The sequence below is a fragment of the Rhamphochromis sp. 'chilingali' genome (assembly GCF_963969265.1).
Source record: "Rhamphochromis sp. 'chilingali' genome assembly, chromosome: 8".
NCBI lineage: Eukaryota > Metazoa > Chordata > Actinopteri > Cichliformes > Cichlidae > Rhamphochromis > Rhamphochromis sp. 'chilingali'.
In genome coordinates, this window is record NC_137935.1 from 1,799,331 (window position 1) to 1,817,513 (window position 18,183).

Below are 18,183 nucleotides of genomic sequence, written 5' to 3' on the forward strand. Positions count from 1 at the left end.
CTGCTTTCCGATACTTGTAGAAACAAATGAAAATGCTTATTTGAGAGGAGATGTGCAAGACTCATGTCTACCTCTAAATCTCTTAACCCAGTTCTCTGACACTGAAGCTTGAGGTCTGTGGGCTAAATCCAGCTCTTCACAAGTTTTAGTCTAGCACATCGCACATCTCCTTGTAGCTCCTCCATTCCTTAAAAGCCCACGTTCTAATGATTGGTGAACACGTGGAAGCCTGCCAAGAGTACGGAAAAATCATAGTAAAGAAAACGCTGGAGGCCAACTCCAAGGCAACCACGCAAGCGTGGAAGATAAAGATACGAAGCACCGTCCCCGGCAGTGTTCTCCATAGACCTGAAGCTCATCGTCAAAAGCAGAGACGCACATAGATTCAGGAGTGGAGTGACCGTCAGTCACATCCTGTACGTGGACGACTTCTGTACGCCACGATAGAGCGAGGCATCGACTCAGCGATCCACATAATCAGGATCTGCTGTGAGGACATCAGGATGTCATTCGGACTGTAAGAGCGACACGTGCTGAGAAGCTGAACGGCAGGAATAAGATCCAAGCCATCAATATGTACGTCCCCCAGACACCCAGCTGGGATAAGAAGGTGGTCACAGGAGGAAGTTACCGATTTCTATGTATGTGGCCATTGGAGGAACTGCAGCTTTAAGCTTAACCGAACCCCTTTCTTCTTCTTTTTATACACTTTTAGTACTTTGTGTCATTTCTATAATTGATGTCAGGAGAGATGAGTTTAATTCGGGTTTTGTTTGGTCTACATCGACTCTGCAGCCTGCATCAGGGACTTAACAAGACGACTGTCAAACTATTAGCTTGCTAATGTTGATATTTATCCTCCACCTCCAACTGTTCACTGTAGACAAACACCTGTACGACATCACTGACCTGTCCTGATGGTCGCAGGTTCGATATCTGCTGAATAATGTAAGTGTGATAGGTTCATACCTGGGAGAGTCCAGGACCGAAGGACAGGAAATCCACTGTGGCAGCACCACAATCGATCCCACGGCTCATTAACACCCAGCAGGTGTGTGTGTGTGTGTGTGTGTGTGTGTGTGTGTGTGTGTGTGTGTGTGTATACAGTTCAGGTATGTTTCCTGATCAATAGACAGACTGCCTCATCAGAGGGCAGGAGAATGTCAGCAGGGCAACAACAGCAACACCATTAAACTGCCAGAGAACACAGTACACACAGTACACACACAGTACACACAGTACACACACAGTACACACACAGTACACACAGTACACACACAGTACTTGCAGTACACACTACAAACTCAGTACACAGGTTGCTCATGATATGAAAGAACCTCTCAGACTGAATATATGTATTTAATACTGCATTTGTCTTCTGCCCAACACAGTGTGTTAACCACAGAGTCTGGCTGAGCGGTGACTCACAGCAAAAGCTGGTTTAAACCCACTGAGCTGCAAAGCTCTGCTCTCACTGTTATCCTGTAATAAAGAGGTTAGACTGACCGAACATAAATAACTGAAATAGGGACCAACAATGATTAAACACTGTGGTATGAATGTGTTGTTCTAAACAGAAAGGTGAGAATGTGGAACAGGTAAACTCGATAAGGACACAGCAGGAAAAGAAGGAGGAGAGAGATAGTGTGAGGCACAGGTGAACTTAATCAAGGATCGACCCTGTAAACTGAGGAAGTAAGACATGAGATAAATTATTAGGCTCTAAAAGAAACAAAAGGTGAGGGAAAGTAAGGCACAGGTGAACTTAATCAAAACAATAAGCACTGTGAGAAAAGGAGGGAAAGCAGGAAAAAATCAGAGAGTGAACACAGGAAACACGAGAAACCAGGAACAAGGAAGATGTGCAAAGCGAGATCAAAAGACCGCGACGATGAACCAGGACAGCTCTGGGATTTACTTGCAGGAAGACAGTAAGTATGAGACGGGAGGTGTTTTCAAAAATAACCTGGAAAAAATCTATTCCAGGTCCATCAGAGACACATTCAGCCCAAAACTGAGGAAAGACTCCAACAAACAGCGGCGTGGGCGGCACAGAGGACGGCCGCTGGATGTTCAAAATGTTAACAGCAGCACGTATTGTTCCTCCGTCTATTGTTTCACGCCGAGCGTGCACACAGCGATATATTTTTAAAAATCTGCCGTTTCTCCTGCCGATGACTCACCGCTCATAACAAACACAAGCTCAGAAAGCCGGCCCGCCATCACAGAGATGATCCAAGAAGCGGGATTCAGACGACTTTATAGGACGGCGTGAATGACACGTGCAGAACAGTGCGAGCAGCTCAGAGGTGCAGTCAGACTGGACTCTGCATCTACAACAACATGAATCTGATTGATTAAAAACAGCAGCACTTCATATGTGATGTGCTTTACATAACAGTGAGGGCATCAGGTGGAGAGCTTTTATGTAACACGTGTAATTTATTGATTTCGACTTGATTTAAATGGATAATAGAAATGATGTGTGAAGAGCTGCAAAAGTGTTTACTTGGTCATTCCACGGGAACGCAGAAAGAAAGGAATTTTTCCCTCTGTGAAAAGCAGGAAAAGGGTTGTTTTTTTTTTTATATGGACACTGATTCGTTTTAGGTGTTATGTAATATAAATTTGATAACGTTTGAATATTTCTGTCTCAGTAAACGGGCTCTGTTCACTGGACAGATGCTGCCATCTGCTGGAGGTCAGGTCAACTGCAGGTTTGAGTCTGTGGGGAGGAATCAGTTTCATAAAGTTTTTTGAATCTGTTTTCTTCTTGTTTTGGATTTTAATGTTTGGATATAAAGTTGATGTTTGTATTTTTCCACTTTTACCTTAAACCTACAAAGAAACATTAAAGTAACTTTTTCCTGATCTGGAAAAGGCCGTAAACACTTGGATTGTGTAAGAGATTATGCTTTTTACATATACATATATAAATATAAAATATTTTAATGAGGTGGAGTTAGTGTGACGCCGTATCGAGGCTTGAATGATCACATGCATGGCTAAATGCCCGGTGGGCCGATGGTGATTTTTCGTTTTTAATGGGCCGATGATACATATTGGCCAGATGCTGGTCGATGTGTAAAAATAACTCAGTTGTTTGGTGGTGGCTGTGGCGGAGCTTCCACTGAGGCAACAGGTGGATGAGGGAAGGGGAGGCAGGAGGAGGAGAGACCCGAGGCGGCCGCCGGTCCGAGTGTCAGGTGAACTGAACTTCAGGTAAGAAGTTATGACCTGCAGTCTATCTGGGTCAGATATAAACCACGTTTAGGTGGAGTTTATTTTTGTTACCATCAGTTACAATAACTCGTACTGCGTGCTAGCTAGCATGACGGAGTTTCTATACAGCTGGGTGGTGCTATGATGTTACTGATAGTGAACTTTATTTAATTCATAAGGTCAGTTAGTAGAGTTGCCAATCGTCCCGTAAAAAGACGGAATCGTCTCGTATTCAGAGAAAATATTACGTGTTTCGTGTTGTAGCTGAAGTTCAGTTTGTCCTGAACTTCATCTACAATGGAACAAAGACAGAGCTGAAGTTATTCTGTGTTTACGCTGCACAGCTGCCTCTTCTCCTCTCATTCTCTCCCCCTCCCTCTCCTGTTGCTACTTCAATCATGAAACTGATCAGTGATCAGCTGATCGGCTTTTCTCTCTTGTTTGTTGATTGCCCACTTTGCGCCAGAAAGAGGAAACCAGCGGATGTCGTGCTAAACAACAGCAGCACGTTTAAGCTTGATCAGCTGTTGTTAGAATTTATTTAATATTAATTTCTACTATCAGCTGATGTTTGCTGGAGCCACAGCTGTAAAGCTGCTGGTCATGATGGTTTGGATATGTGGTGAGAGGGAAACATGAAGATGAAACCAGGAGATGTCCTTACTGAACCATCAGAGCTGAACAGGTGATGGAGAAACAGGTTTACCTTTTAGGTGACATGAATGAGTTGAAGTGAAGTTATCAACTGTTTCTGGTGGATCTGAAGAGGTTCACATCCACCCGTGACTTTACTCCTGAATAAACACCACAGAAGAAGAACTGAACAGCCAAAGCTCAAGCTGACACGGCTGCTTCTTATTCGCTGTCAGCGAGGTGTCGTCACAAACTGAATTCTGGACGTGTTGCTTGCAGCCAACGTTATGATTTAACTTTTGAAGCACTGGCCAATCAAACCACATTATGTAAATACTGCGAGAGAGCACGGTGGCTGTACAGGTGGGAAAGATTCAGCCTGTTATACATCAACAGTACCTGTAGTTCCAGCTAGCTTGTCTGATGCTAACTGCTGACTCATCTAGCTGACTACTCATCTAATTGTTGCTATGACAACCATACTTGTAATATATAGATAGATACCCACCTAAAAGGAGCGCCCGCTATCAAGCTCCAGTGATCCTTCCTGCCTGAAACTTTAAAGGTAAAAAAAACTAGAAACGGGTTTTATATTCCAATCGTCTCAAAGTGCAGCTTTGCTGCTGCTAGCCACATGCTAAATACACAAGTTTAACTGAAATCAGGATTAAACCTTTTTTCTGACCTGGAACATAAACTTTTACCACCACGTCTGCTGAATCATCCGGACGGTTCAGTTCACGAGTCTCTGCAGACGCCCACCTCCACCTGAGCTCCTTTCTCAGACCTCTGCTGGTCACATCTCACCTCATTTCTGTGGTTCATATCCACAGTTATTTTCATAGTGACAAATGTAGTTTGTGGCTGTCCTCTGTATTTGTTGCTGTGCGTTTCCTCTCAGTCTCTTGGAGGAGGAGGAGATGCCCACTGTGCCCAGCAGAGGGAGACAGAGACCCTTCTACAGCTCCTGTTCTGTCTGTTTTCAGACGATGTTTCGGTCGTTGTGAATCATTCATGTCATCCTGTCAGCCACTTTGAAGGATTAAAAAGAGAAGCTGAAAACACTCCATGTTCTCGTTTTAAACCACACTTTCAGGCACAGCAGCAGCTCGAGGTCAGCTTTCTCTTCCTCCATCAGCTAAAAAGTCATTTTCAGTAACACGTCCAACGTCAGTCGAGTAATTTAGTTATAGAGATGTTAGCACTACACAAACACACACACACACACACACGTTTGTTTGGTATCAGCACCGAGAGTCTGCACAATTAAAAATCATCTGAACTGAATTTCTAACCTGTTTTTATTTGGTTTCAGATGTTAGAGGTTATGATGCAGGACACCTGCTGAAGTTTAACCTGCAGGCGTTCTGTGACTGTCACACTGATGGTTTCTATAACTGTGAATCTTGGACTTGTGTTTGACGAGCCTTAAGCCAATCAGCATGCAGAGGACGACTCAAACAATGGCGTGACAGATTTACGGAAACAGATTCAACTTTTTATTCAGCGTGACTGAAAGTGGATTGATAGGTTTGTAGCATAAACCTATTCGCTGGAACGTTAAGGACAATCTGCTACGCAGCAAAAAGCAAGACACAAGGCACCAAAGTTCTCTGGTTTACTCATGCATGAGGGAGACCTGGCTGGGGCCAAGTGTCGTTCCACCACTTGACCACCGTCAGACTCTCAGCCAGGTTCCCCACAGCACTCCTTTTATTGTGGTTACATGAATATGCATAGGGTCATTAACATATAACATCTTACATAGGTATACATGTGAACAAAGAATACTGTGTGTGTGTGTGTGTGTGTGTGAGGTCAAGGTGTGACCCTGTGAAGACTCCCCAAAGCTGGTGCCAGGAGTCTAGCGGTCCATCTGAACAAAGGGCTCTTATACTTAAACAGATATACGTGTGTTTGCTATACCATATATCAGCAAGAGAAGATACGACCTCTCCTAGGAGGTGTGATCTACGCCAGAACACTCTGTAGAGGAGTGAACGCACTCCCCCTTCATGCTACACAGAGCTGTTACAGACCTCCTAGGATGAGACATTCTTTCAATCTACAAATGATTATACACTTCTAAGCATATATGAGTAAATGTTTCTAAATACAAATGACAATAACAAAATCTAAACCCATCATGGATGAGTCCACAAAAAGTGTTCAAGTCAGAAAAGCTGCTTTCCCGCCGACCGCAACCACAGCTATCACCACCTGGTGGCCTCACGATAGAATGCAGGTTTATGGCACTGATGGAGGATTCTAGCTGCTCAGCAGTCCTGGCTCTGCTTTGTCCTGAAATGTTATTATTCACTGCAGATGATCAGATATCCAAAGTCCTACGACGCGTTTCTGCCATCAAATTCAAAATGAGCTCACAGTGTTTCCTCTACTGTGAGTAAAATGTGGGTTTATGAGATTAAACTACAACTGTAAAAACTGTAAAACAATAAAAACGGAGCTGAAAAAAAGAAACCAACTCTGGAAGCTATCAGAAACCAAACTGAATTAGAAACAGGAAGTCAACATGAAAGATAAATCTGTGACGAGCTGCCGACCAAGCAGTGACGTGTTCCCTCCACATGATGCTGAAGGTGCTTAGATTTGTGATGAAGGAGCCTTTCTGCTTCTTCAGTTTGACCCACGTGGTCCAGTATGAAAAACTAAAGATCTACAGCAGACCTGGAAGACCTGACACAGGAGCTGAGAGACGGTGATCGACTGTTTCACTGAAGCTTCATCAGAGATGCTCTCAGTGGAAGGACGGCTGTCAGGAAGTCGCTTCACTGAGCAGAGAAACAGGTCTGATGGAGAGATGGACGCACATCAAGGTCAAGAGGAGGTCAGGAGGAGGTCCATCAAAGAGGTTACAGACATCAGAGAAACACGGTGGAGACTGTCATGGTTCTGCTGCGTGTCAGTCAGCGGTGTTGGACAAACTGATGAATTATGAGGTCAGAGTTTGAGCCATCATGCAGTAACATCTGGAAACATCTGAGTGGCAGCAGCTTCATTTTTCAGCATCACAATGACCCCAATCACACTGTTAATGCAGTGAAAGCACACCTGGATAGAAACGCACACGTCGGTCATGGGTCCGCCTCCCAGAGCCCGGACCTCACATCACTGAAGCAGTGTGAGATCATCCTGACAGAGAACAGAGCAAAGGACAGAAACATCCAAGAAGCCTGGAGAACTGTTCCTGAGACGGCTTAACGGGACAACAGAGAGCTGAAGAATAAAGGTGCTCACACTGAATATTGTGCGTCTGCATTTATTTTAATAGCTGACATTTTCCTAAGAAGTGTGTGTGCGCTATTTCTACTCGAGTCCGTCCAGAGTCACTTGATATGGACGGGTCTCCGGGTCGGAGCAGCAGAAATGCAAAGTGCTGACTGAGCCGAGCAGACTAACAGCTGCTCAGACAGAAATACACGAAGCTGTAAATATAACGGAGACAACACACACGCACACACACGCGCGCACACAGTGTGTGGGCTAATTTTAGTTAGCATGTTCTGTTTCTGTCACAGGCCTTTAAATGTTGCTCTCGCTGCTTTTTGTTTGACACAGAAACTCAAAACTAAAACGAGAAACTCCAAGAAAACTGACCCAGAATCTCCCCCCGCACTGCCAGTTTATTAGGCACACTTATCCAAAGTAATTCAGCAGTTTTTCAGTTTAGAGATGAGCTTTATCGTCACTGTGGATGCTCCGTGAATCATCATGCCTTCAGCTCTGGGCTGTTGGAATAAACTCTGTGTTTTATCAGCCTGTCGCTTCAGCTCGACTCCCAGCTGTCAGAGGATGAGCTTGGAAAACTTTCAAATAAAGTCACAGAAGCTTCTGCAAACTGCTGGAAACCTCGAGTCACACAGGCCACGCCCCTAAAAATGGTAATTATAAACAGGCAAAGATCTCTAGAGACGAAACCAGTTTGTTTTATCGGGTTGTAAACATGTTTAGTTCTGGGGGGACTGACACCCCCAGTGGACGTTAGAGGAACTGCAGCTGATGGGTTTGTGTGTTTATATATAAGCAGATATTTTGGTGATGTGAGAATCTGTCAGTCATCAGCTGATGAAGGTGTGAGACACCGAGACCTTGACGCTGATATTTATAATCGTCTGCGAACACGGGACATGTAAGGACGCGGCGAGGACGCGGCCAGGACGCGGCCAGGACGCGGCCAGGACGCACAGTAACATTTGCAGAAGCTGGTTTTTGATACTTCACAGGCACTCCTCTACACGCTAAACGCCATTATAAAAACACACCTGCTCATGAAGCGCGTCATGAGAAAAATTGTTTTCTGTGAGCTTTCTGTCATTTATACGAGTCGCAGGTTTCACTGCAGCAGGTGTTTTACTGAAGTGTGTGTGTGTGCACAGGTTGTGTCCCTGCAGTCACACACTCAGGTGTTTGCATGTCATTTGGCTTTCTTTTGCAGCACAGAGACCTCGACCTGCAACAACTCCAACACAACATGGGATCCAAGCAAGCGCAAAAACACAACAACACACCAATCAGACACACAATAAATCCATGCAGCAGGTGTGCCGTGTTATTCACGTGTAGTCTTCACCTACAGATCAGCTGATGACGTGTTGACGTATTCGACATGTATCGATTTTCTGTTTTCACAGCTTTTGTTTCACTTTGACCAAACTTAAGATTAAATATTTAGAGCCTCACACTTTCACATTAACCCCCCCGTCACACAATCTTATCCTGACTTATTGTCTTCTTGGTTTGCAACAAATCAGCCGTCTCTGCTTCGCTGTCCTCTTTTCTACGGTTTATAGTCAGACTGCAGGCTGTTACCACGTTGCAGTCTTTGCTGACCTGTCATGATACATGTGGGATTGGTGCTGTGTGCTGGTGGCTCTTTCGCTCTGCAGACAGGGACCGTGGGAATTCAACCAAAGCGATGACTACAGAGATGCACGTCAGCGCAGTCCTCCAACGAGGCAACAACGTCCAAAACTCACAAGCTCCGAGAAGTGATCCCTCTCTGTGAGAGGATCGCTGCTAGCTGAGCGAGTGTGGTTTTTTACAGAAGCTGCTGTTTGATTGTTATTTATCCTTCCTTTGGTTTTTTATTACTGTATTCTTATTTTTCACCGATTTTGTTTCAGCCTGTGGATTTTGATAAATACGTTGCAAAATGACAACAAACCTTCTTGAATCTTGAAGTATTTACATAAATGCAAAATACAAAAAGTGAGAAGAAACAGAATATTGCAGAAGGTTTTAGAAACAACAATGATGCAGGACAAGAAGCAGGCAGGAAGTAAGACACAGGTGAAGATAATGGCTGTATCCCAATTCAGGGTCTGCAGCCTCAACGATCCTCAAGGGCCGCGTACTTAAAGACCGCTAAGGCCGGAAGTGCGAGGCTTGTGAAATGGGACGGTCTAGCCTCCGTCGCTCTGCCCAGGTTGCCTAGCAACCATGATACTAACAGCTGGAAACGTGTCATACAGCTTTGCTTGACAGAAATGAAGGAGAAAATCGTTTGTTCATTTGTTTGTTTGTTTCTACATGAGCTTTGATCATTCTCTGATTAAGCTCAGCTGTTGAACGGCGTATATTTTAAAGTAAAGGCTTTAAAACCAAGTTAGTACAAACGTCACTAATGTCACATAACTTTGCCGACATGTGGCCAACAGGAATGTTTTAATGTTCTTAGTTATTAAACATTTGCACATAAATAAGTGACATAATATTCAGTACTTACTTAAAGTTCACTCTTCGGGCGCCCCTCATCCGCCGTTTTCTTTCGGCAAAATTATCAGAACCCACCGCCACGCTATGCATTCTGGGATATGTTGGGCCACGAAGTCTACACCGCCACGTCCTTAAAATTCAGTGAAATGAAGGACGCATTTGAGGGCCGCATTTCGAGCAGCCTTTGAATTGGGACAGCCTTCGTCGCGTCGCTGTGCCGTAATCGGCCTTGAAATGCGGCCTTTAAGGCTGCAGAGCCTGAATTGGGATACAGCCTAAGTGACAGACAGGAAGTAAAAACTGAAATATGACGAAAAAACCAACAGATAATTACCAAAAGACAAACACTTAACAGGAAGACGCGCACAGAGGGAGGAGCCAAGTGCAATATAACAAATGGACACGCCCACTGCGACGCTACATGGTTAGCAAAGTTGTGCTATGACACCTCAAGCACAGCATTTTCCCCATGATGGTGACTGTGAAACTGCATGCTCATTGGCTAACTAGTTTAGGGCAGAGAGCTGTTTCCCCTTCTTCACACATATACAGTACCAGAAGTCTTTCTGCAACCACAGATATCGCCGCCCTGGTGGCCATTTGAATGAATGTCAACAGTAAAACTTCACATTTACTGGGCAGACAAACAAATAAAAATGGCATAAACTCAATAACAACACAAAAACCATGTTAGGTAGACTCTTGATTGATTAACTTGAACAGGATATCAGTTTCTGTGTAAAAGAAGTTACAGAGAAACATCATCTCTCTTCTCTGGTTCGCTGCGTGCTTTACAATGGTCACAGTCAGAATGTAGGTTCATGATTATTGTGACGTCTCTGGTTTTGGACATATTTTACACTTAAATGATGGTGTACCACAAAGCTCTGGACCTCTGCTTATCTCATGTATTTGTGATATTTATGCTAACAACATCCTCCATGAACTAAACGTTAGTTTATCTGCAGATGACACTCTGCTGTATGCCCGTCCTGTTAGCAAACCTCCATCAAGCACTTCCCTCAGCTGCTCCACCCTGCTGCTGCAAACACACCAGGAACTTTCCAGAACACATTTCCAGTTTGTGAAAGACGATCTCAAACTCTTCTGGAAAGTTTCAGGGTTCAGCTTCAGAAAGGAGACGAACAAGGGTCCCACACTTCCCAAAGCTAATGTGGCCTCTAAAACTCTTCAGTCTACTCTGAATCAGAAACACCTTCTCACATAAACTCCCCCCAAAAAAGACGTTTCTGCAGCTTCATGCAACAAAAGACAGAAGCAACATAAAAGAAGTCAGCGCGACCGGACTCAGGGACAGATGTTTGTGCATATTTCTGTTATTTAAAGTAAATGATGAGATTATAGAGGCGGACATGGTAACTGTGAGGTTAAATCACATCATGATTCTGAGTTGTGAGTCTTTGCTTTCACCAGCTCTGATCACTACAAAACAAAGTGAGCATTAAAGAATGAGAGAGGACTCAGGTGGGCGCCGTGTCTCCTGAGGACTCACCCTGCTGGCTGCTGTCTTTGTGAATGCTGCCCTCCTCTTCATCGGCCTCCTCTCCTTTACTCTCTCTGGACAGCAGACGCCGAAACAGGCTGTAATAACGGGTCATGGCAGGCAGAAAGCTGACTGAGACTGAAGCTCCAGTCACTTAATTAGTCAGTCAATCAGTGCGCTAATCGATGAGGCAGCCACTGGATCTGTCGCCGAGAGCCAGTCACTGTTAAACACAGAGTCTCAGAGTGCTGCACACGCCTCCACGTGACCACGCCCAGCTGCTGGTACATTAATACCGAGAGAAACGCTGACAACAGCCAACAGTCGTAGTAAACACCGAGCGCTCGCGTGTCGCCTCCTCAAAGGTTTTCAGACGTCAGAAGGTTCGTGTTCCCGCCCAGCTGCGCATTTGACTCACTCGGTCCGTGAGTGAGTTTCAAGTATGATTTCCTGTCCTGAGCACGAGTTGTGTCACTGTTTGCTGCAGGCCTGATAAATCACAGAGGGGGGTCAGGTTACACAGCTGGTTTCTGCAGCAGCTCCTGGTTATGCAAAGCAGCGTAAACCAAACCTCAGCAAGTTTATGAAGCACGAAAGGCTCGTTTGTCAGGTCTAAAAACATCATCTGCTAAATCCAACTTTTAAAAATAGGTACGAGTCCCCAGATAACGAGGAGTGAGAGAAGGATCTCAGGTGAACCAAATACAGCAGTAACACAGTTTGCATTATAGGGGCGTGGCCTCGTTGACTGACAGGTGGATGGTGACACAGGTGGGTGTCAGGCTTCACCTGAACTGGACCTCTGGACTGATTTTGTGCTGTTGGAGCCTTTTTAATGACATCATCCAACCAATAATGTGGCTGCTGTGAGGTCGCTGTGGTAACAGACCACCTATGAAGTCTGAGCTCCAGTTTTTTTGAGTAAAATTCCAGGATTTTAATTGGATGTAACAGATTAGCAGGTACCTGTGTCCGTGTGAAGCACCTGTTAACTTAATGACTTAATCATTTCTGGCTCAAAGAAATCACAGGTGTATTTGAAGTGCCAGGAGCCTCTCCTCTCAGTACGTTTGTGTGTGGATCTGTCACGGCTCCAGTCAAAGGCTCGTGTGGGTTGTCTCCAAGCACCAACTAGGACCGGGTTTATTTACTATTTATTTTGAAATCTACATTATTTGCTATATTTGATGATCTATGTCATTCTCCCAGGATACTATCCTGTTAATTGGTTCTTTGATATCTAAGCTGGCCTGTAATCAGGAAGGCTACGCCCTCTTATCTACCTGCCTGATCACCTGTGATTTGTCAAGAGAACTCGAACATGAACTTCAGAGAGAAACTGGAAATCTTCTGGTATCCAGTCTGTGTTTGAGGTCATCTGGCTCCCAGTAAGCCCTTTGGCCCCCTGCTGTGCCAAAAACAAAGACTACCAGACATCTGCTGGAACCTGTAACTCCTCTCAGTCCTGTTTCTAAATCTAAGTCCTCCGTGATGTCACAGTATTGATTTAGGAAAGCAGAGATGATTGGATGCAGATCCCAGCGGGGTTTCCGGAGCAGCTCTGACGGAGGAGACCGGCTGCGTGTTAGTGATGAGGGAGGGCGAGGATGCAGCTCTAATGACAGCATAGTGATGATAAATATTTTAAACATCCAAATCAATACCAAGATTTTCCTGAAAGTACTTTACATAAAATCTTTATGTATGTAAATAAATAATATTAAGGTGCCGGCAGATGTTCCAGCTCTGCACCTTTACAACAACAGCAGCCGCTCATTTCCCATCTTTCCCTCATTTTGATCATTTCCAGCTCCGTCTTTCCGTTCTGGCCTCCACCACAGCAGCTCTGCATGACTTAAAGTTCAAAATAATCCTTATTTATCTCACACCGAGCCTCGGTGCAGCCTCGGTCTGAAACAAGCTGTTTTAGTCACGTCCCTTCACAAACTCAAAGACTAAACAGAAGGTGGGAGGGGCTTCTGCGTGGAGCACGCCTGAAGATGATGACCATGTAAGGATATCCCATCTCTGTAACATCACTTCTTATTACTGATTACAGTTTTAAACTGTGTTTAAAGTGCGAAGACGAGGCTGTTCTCTTCATCTGAATGAACATCCGTAAATAAACACTCAGTGACCTTCCACATCTCTACATTTGCTTCTGATGATGAAGGTTCCTATAAAAATCATCCCCACTGGAGCTGAGAGCCTCTGTGAGCTCAGTCTGTTTACACGTACATCGTCATGTTTGAAGCTTCATATCCTCTGATTATTGGAGAGCGTTGGCTGAGAGCAAACAGCTGACCAGCAGCTGGGCTCGCCCCGTCGAGCCTCCTTTTGTCTCCGATGCTGAGGATGTGTGTTTGTTTTTCAGCTGCAGCCTCGAGCTGCTGCAGTCTGTTCCCCGTGTGACCAGCAGGAGGCGCAGAGCAGGCGTCAGGGCGTGACGATGGGGGGGGTGCTGCACTGAAGGACAGATGGTCCATCCCACTGCATCCACGTTTCCCTGTGTGATCAATGATCCAATCAGCTGTCAGCAGGCTCGGCTCTCTCTGGACATCTTCTTTTTGTGTTTATATTAAAGCTAAGAACCTTTAGGTGCACGGCAGAGAAGAAGAAGAATGAAACACAGCACAACACAGCAAGAAACATGGTGGAAGGAAAACAGAGCTCAGAGCTGCAGCTGAACCCAGAGGAGAAGAAGCTGAGGCTGAATCTGTGCCTGCAGTCTGCTGATCACTTATCTCCTTATCATAAATGTACGTCCATGTAAAGCATCTTATAATCAGCTCAGTGTATGTATGCTCAGTTTCACAGTTTTTTTCTATCCTTGGATCTCTATGATGTCACAAAGACAGGGCATCTTTAACATGGCCATATGCGAGGAGCAGCCAATCAGAGAAAAGCTGGCTCAGTGGGTGGGGAGCGGGTTTCAGACAGAGGATCAAACTCTGGGTTTATTCTGAACTGTGCATCATGCAAAGCCAGCTAATGACAGCGTCAGGTGCTGAACAATCATAACAATAAAGTCATCAGACGTTCATTTATCAGATGCTGTGATTGGCTCCTCTGTACGGTTCTCTGTTACAGAGCGCGCTCAGCTCACGTCCAGACCTGGTCTTCGTCACCGCTTCGTGTCCCAGCACCTTAAATTAATGAGGTATTAAAAGCTTTTTAAGTTCACTTTTATGTGCTGATGCTCTTCTCTTCCCAAGGTCATGCAGACAGACGTCAGTAAAGATGACAGAGGATAAACTGAGACAGAAAACAGCATCAAACCTGCAAACTGTCTCCGTCTGCCTCTGAGCGAAAGGCAGAAAATAAACTATGAATCTGTCAGAATGAATAAAGGAGCTCCACAGGGTTCTGTGCTCGGGCCTTTTTCATCTTACTAAACATCTCCTGCAGTCATCTCTCCTTCAGCGTGTACATTAAACAAATATGTAGGTCTGCTTTTTTTTCCCCATGTGATCAATATCGCTAAAATTAGAAACGCCCTGTCTCACACTACTGCTGAACAAAAAAACTATGTGTGTGCTACTTATACAGATTAGTTACATTTTATGCAAAGCCGGTCTAACTCACTATGCTCATACTCAGAGGTCGTTTCTATGAGGTGCCGTAAGGGACATTATTACTGAAACGCTCTCACACACACTACTGAAAAACCAAGTCATTTCAGTTGAACAGGAAGGTGTTTCAGTTAAACAGGAAGTTAATTCTTGACAAGGAAACTGAAGGAAAAAGTGTTAGATTTCAAACAAACCACTACACAGATGTCTACTCAGCAACCTGTTAGTTAGGGGTGGGTTTTTATAATCGATTTATTGATTAAAATCGATTCTGGCTTGGATAACGTGAAATCGATTCATTAAAATCCTGAATCGATTTTTTAATATAAATTTATTTTGCCCGAAATGCCAGAATCTCTGGTGAAACCTCACAAAATTTCAACAACCACCAAACAGCTAAGACAGTAAATGAGAGCAGGTACACGGCTTCTGCACAAAGACGTGAACACACAGCGCGACCCACGGATCAGAATCAGTGAGATGTCGCCTTTCTCACCCGACGGCACGGACACGGTCGGGGCTGAAAGCCGACAGCTCGCTGACTCTGATCTGTCGGCAGGTCCGCGCTTTGTTTTCACCCCGTTTTTGCGCCGATTCTAAAGCTGTTGGTTTGATCTCTCTCCAAACAATATTGACTGAACCAGCAGCAAAAGAAGATCCAAACTGCGCTTCACATAAACATCGTCATGAATTCCCTCACTGTTTTGCTTCCACCACGATAAAATCGCACGTCATGCACAGCCCTCTCTTTCTCTCTCTCTGTACTTCAAGAACAGTTTCCCGTCTAAAAATCTGTTTTCTGTATTATTCGCTTGCTTGTTAGGCACAAGTCTACTGTTGTTTACAGCGCAGTCGGCCGCTGTTTTTTTTTTTCATTTTACATACTTCCGAAAAGAAAACCTAATTTCTGCCGTTCAATACTGAATAAATTTAAACTTTTTAAAATTATGCAAAATGCAAAACGTTAGCCGTGTCTCTAATAAAACCGCTGTAACGTCAGAGGTAACGTTCATATGTTGATTAATGGTTTTCTTTCGTTTTTGATCTACTGCAGAATATTTTTTATAAAATCCCAGGCCAGGAAAACCACCTTCATGTTTTTATGTGTTTTATCTTCAGCTACTTTGACACAAAGGCATCTGCTGTGATGCTCACACCTTTGATAAAGTCTTGCGTGTGTCAGCTTCCTTTTTATAGATACAAAAAGATGTAAATGTACTGATCTGAATTATAATATTTCTGACTGTCAAAATTCCCCATAATCAAATCGAATTGAATTGAATCGAATCGTGGAACAAATCGATTCTGGACCTTAGTGAGACAGCTGCATTACTTAACAATATATTAGCCTCAGCATAAGTCAAAATTTAGAATAGCGGGAGACGTGCATTATCCTGGTTATTTTTTTGGCATATGTGCTTTTTGTCTTTTTTAGCAAAGAAAAATATCTTAAAATCATCAATAAAACCAGGGAGAGAAGGCTTAGCGTTCCTCCATTTAGCACAATGGATATGATATTTACTCAAAAGTATGATGATGTTAATAATGTCTGAGACATCCAATGCTAGATGATCCATATAAAAAAAATTATGATGTAATTCAAACAGTGGCACATCATTAATATTTAGGGAAATCCAATTTTTTAAGTTGCACCAAATACATTGTGTGATAGGGCATAGGAAAAAAAAAAGATGTTCTAGGGTTTCATTTTCATCAGTTCAAAAAGAACACTGATCCACCTCAAAGCCAAATCTCTGTTTTTAGAAATTCTGCCACAGTATTAGTTTTGTTTAAAGTGTGTTTCTTTAACTTTAGGTAGAATAGGCTATTTCATAAATTTTTAGTATGCTTTATCCAGTGTATATGAAATAACTAAATTAGAACCATGCCATGTAACCATTCTGTTGTAACTATGAAATATTTTGTCTTTGAAGAAACTACTAACAAATTTCTTATTGCATTTTTATCAAACAGCTGACATTGCCCTAGCAATAAATTTGGGAGCACTGATGAGAAATTATCGTATATCATAAAAATTTTAATCAAATGAAGCAGAGGCAGTGGGACCAGTTCACAAAATTTGTTATATTCTCTTTGAGAACAGTTTAGACAATATTTTTCTGAAAAGTCTGTGTAACTTAGAATGACACCGTTATCATCCAACAAATCTGTTATGAATATAATATTTTTGTTCAAACCAGTCACTCTTGAAAATTGATTTTTGATTAAGTGTTATTACCCTATTATTCCATAAGGTTGAATTATGGGGAGAAGTTGAAAATCTCATTTTCCCAAAAATGCAACGTCTGTTTTGGAAAGTTTGATATCTTTATGGGGATTTTATTTGCCGCAAAATCACATTTCAAATTAAAGTCTAATCCTGTATACTATTTTATTAAACAAGAATCATGGGATGTGGAGCTAAGTAGAGTCTGGCTGTGACAGACAAGATTTTAACCATTTAATTCTAAGGGTGCCAACCATAAATTCCAATTCTGGAGTTTTGATACAACCTTTATTATATCCCTTCACAAGCTGAGATCTTTCTATGTAATGGGTTTTATTCCTCCACAAAAATTCGAACACATTTCTATTTATGGTTTTCATGGTATTTATCGTTTTTTTATTTTTATATCGTTTACGTGGCGCAAAAAAGGTTGGGGACTGCTGTACTAGCAGGTTGCTGAGTAGACATCCTTGTAGTGTTTTGAAATATACCACTTTTTCCATCAGTTTCCTTGTCAGGAAACAACTTCCTGTTCAGCGGAAATGCCTCTGGTTTCAGTAGTGTGTGTGAGAGCGTTTCAGTAGTGTGTGTGAGAGCGTTTCAGTTGTGTGTGTGAGAGCGTTTCAGTAGTGTGTGTGAGAGCGTTTCAGTAGTGTGTGTGAGAGCTAAAATTTCAGTAGTGTGTGTGAGAGCGTTTCAGTAGTGTGTGTGAGAGCGTTTCAGTAGTGTGTGTGAGAGCGTTTCAGTTGTGTGTGTGAGAGCTAAAATTTCAGTAGTGTGTGTGAGAGCGTTTCAGTAGTGTGTGTGAGAGCGTTTCAGTTGTGTGTGTGAGAGCGTTTCAGTTGTGTGTGTGAGAGCTAAAATTTCAGTAGTGTGTGTGAGAGCGTTTCAGTAGTGTGTGTGAGAGCGTTTCAGTTGTGTGTGTGAGAGCTAAAATTTCAGTAGTGTGTGTGAGAGCGTTTCAGTAGTGTGTGTGAGAGCGTTTCAGTTGTGTGTGTGAGAGCGTTTCAGTTGTGTGTGTGAGAGCTAAAATTTCAGTAGTGTGTGTGAGAGCGTTTCAGTAGTGTGTGTGAGAGCTAAAATTTCAGTAGTGTGTGTGAGAGCGTTTCAGTTGTGTGTGTGAGAGCTAAAATTTCAGTAGTGTGTGTGAGAGCGTTTCAGTAGTGTGTGTGAGAGCGTTTCAGTTGTGTGTGTGAGAGCGTTTCAGTTGTGTGTGTGAGAGCTAAAATTTCAGTAGTGTGTGTGAGAGCGTTTCAGTAGTGTGTGTGAGAGCGTTTCAGTAGTGTGTG

The 18,183-nt window shown here is 43.4% G+C and overlaps 1 protein-coding gene across 2 annotated transcripts in view; it reads right to left on the reverse strand.

The window, feature by feature from the left end:
• The window catches only part of LOC308400636 (fibroblast growth factor 12-like), a gene marked incomplete at its 5' end in the record, with an annotated part of 52,983 nt that overhangs the window by 22,905 nt on the left and 11,895 nt on the right, over positions 1-18,183 (reverse strand). The window contains one exon of one of the 2 annotated variants that reach the window (XM_080888464.1): positions 11,105-11,596. The exons of the other annotated variant lie outside the window; for it this stretch is intronic. Within the exon in view, the coding sequence (XP_080744590.1) occupies positions 11,105-11,210 (106 nt within the window). Of the gene's footprint in view, positions 1-11,104; positions 11,597-18,183 lie in introns of those variants that run through there. 2 annotated transcript variants of the gene reach the window in all.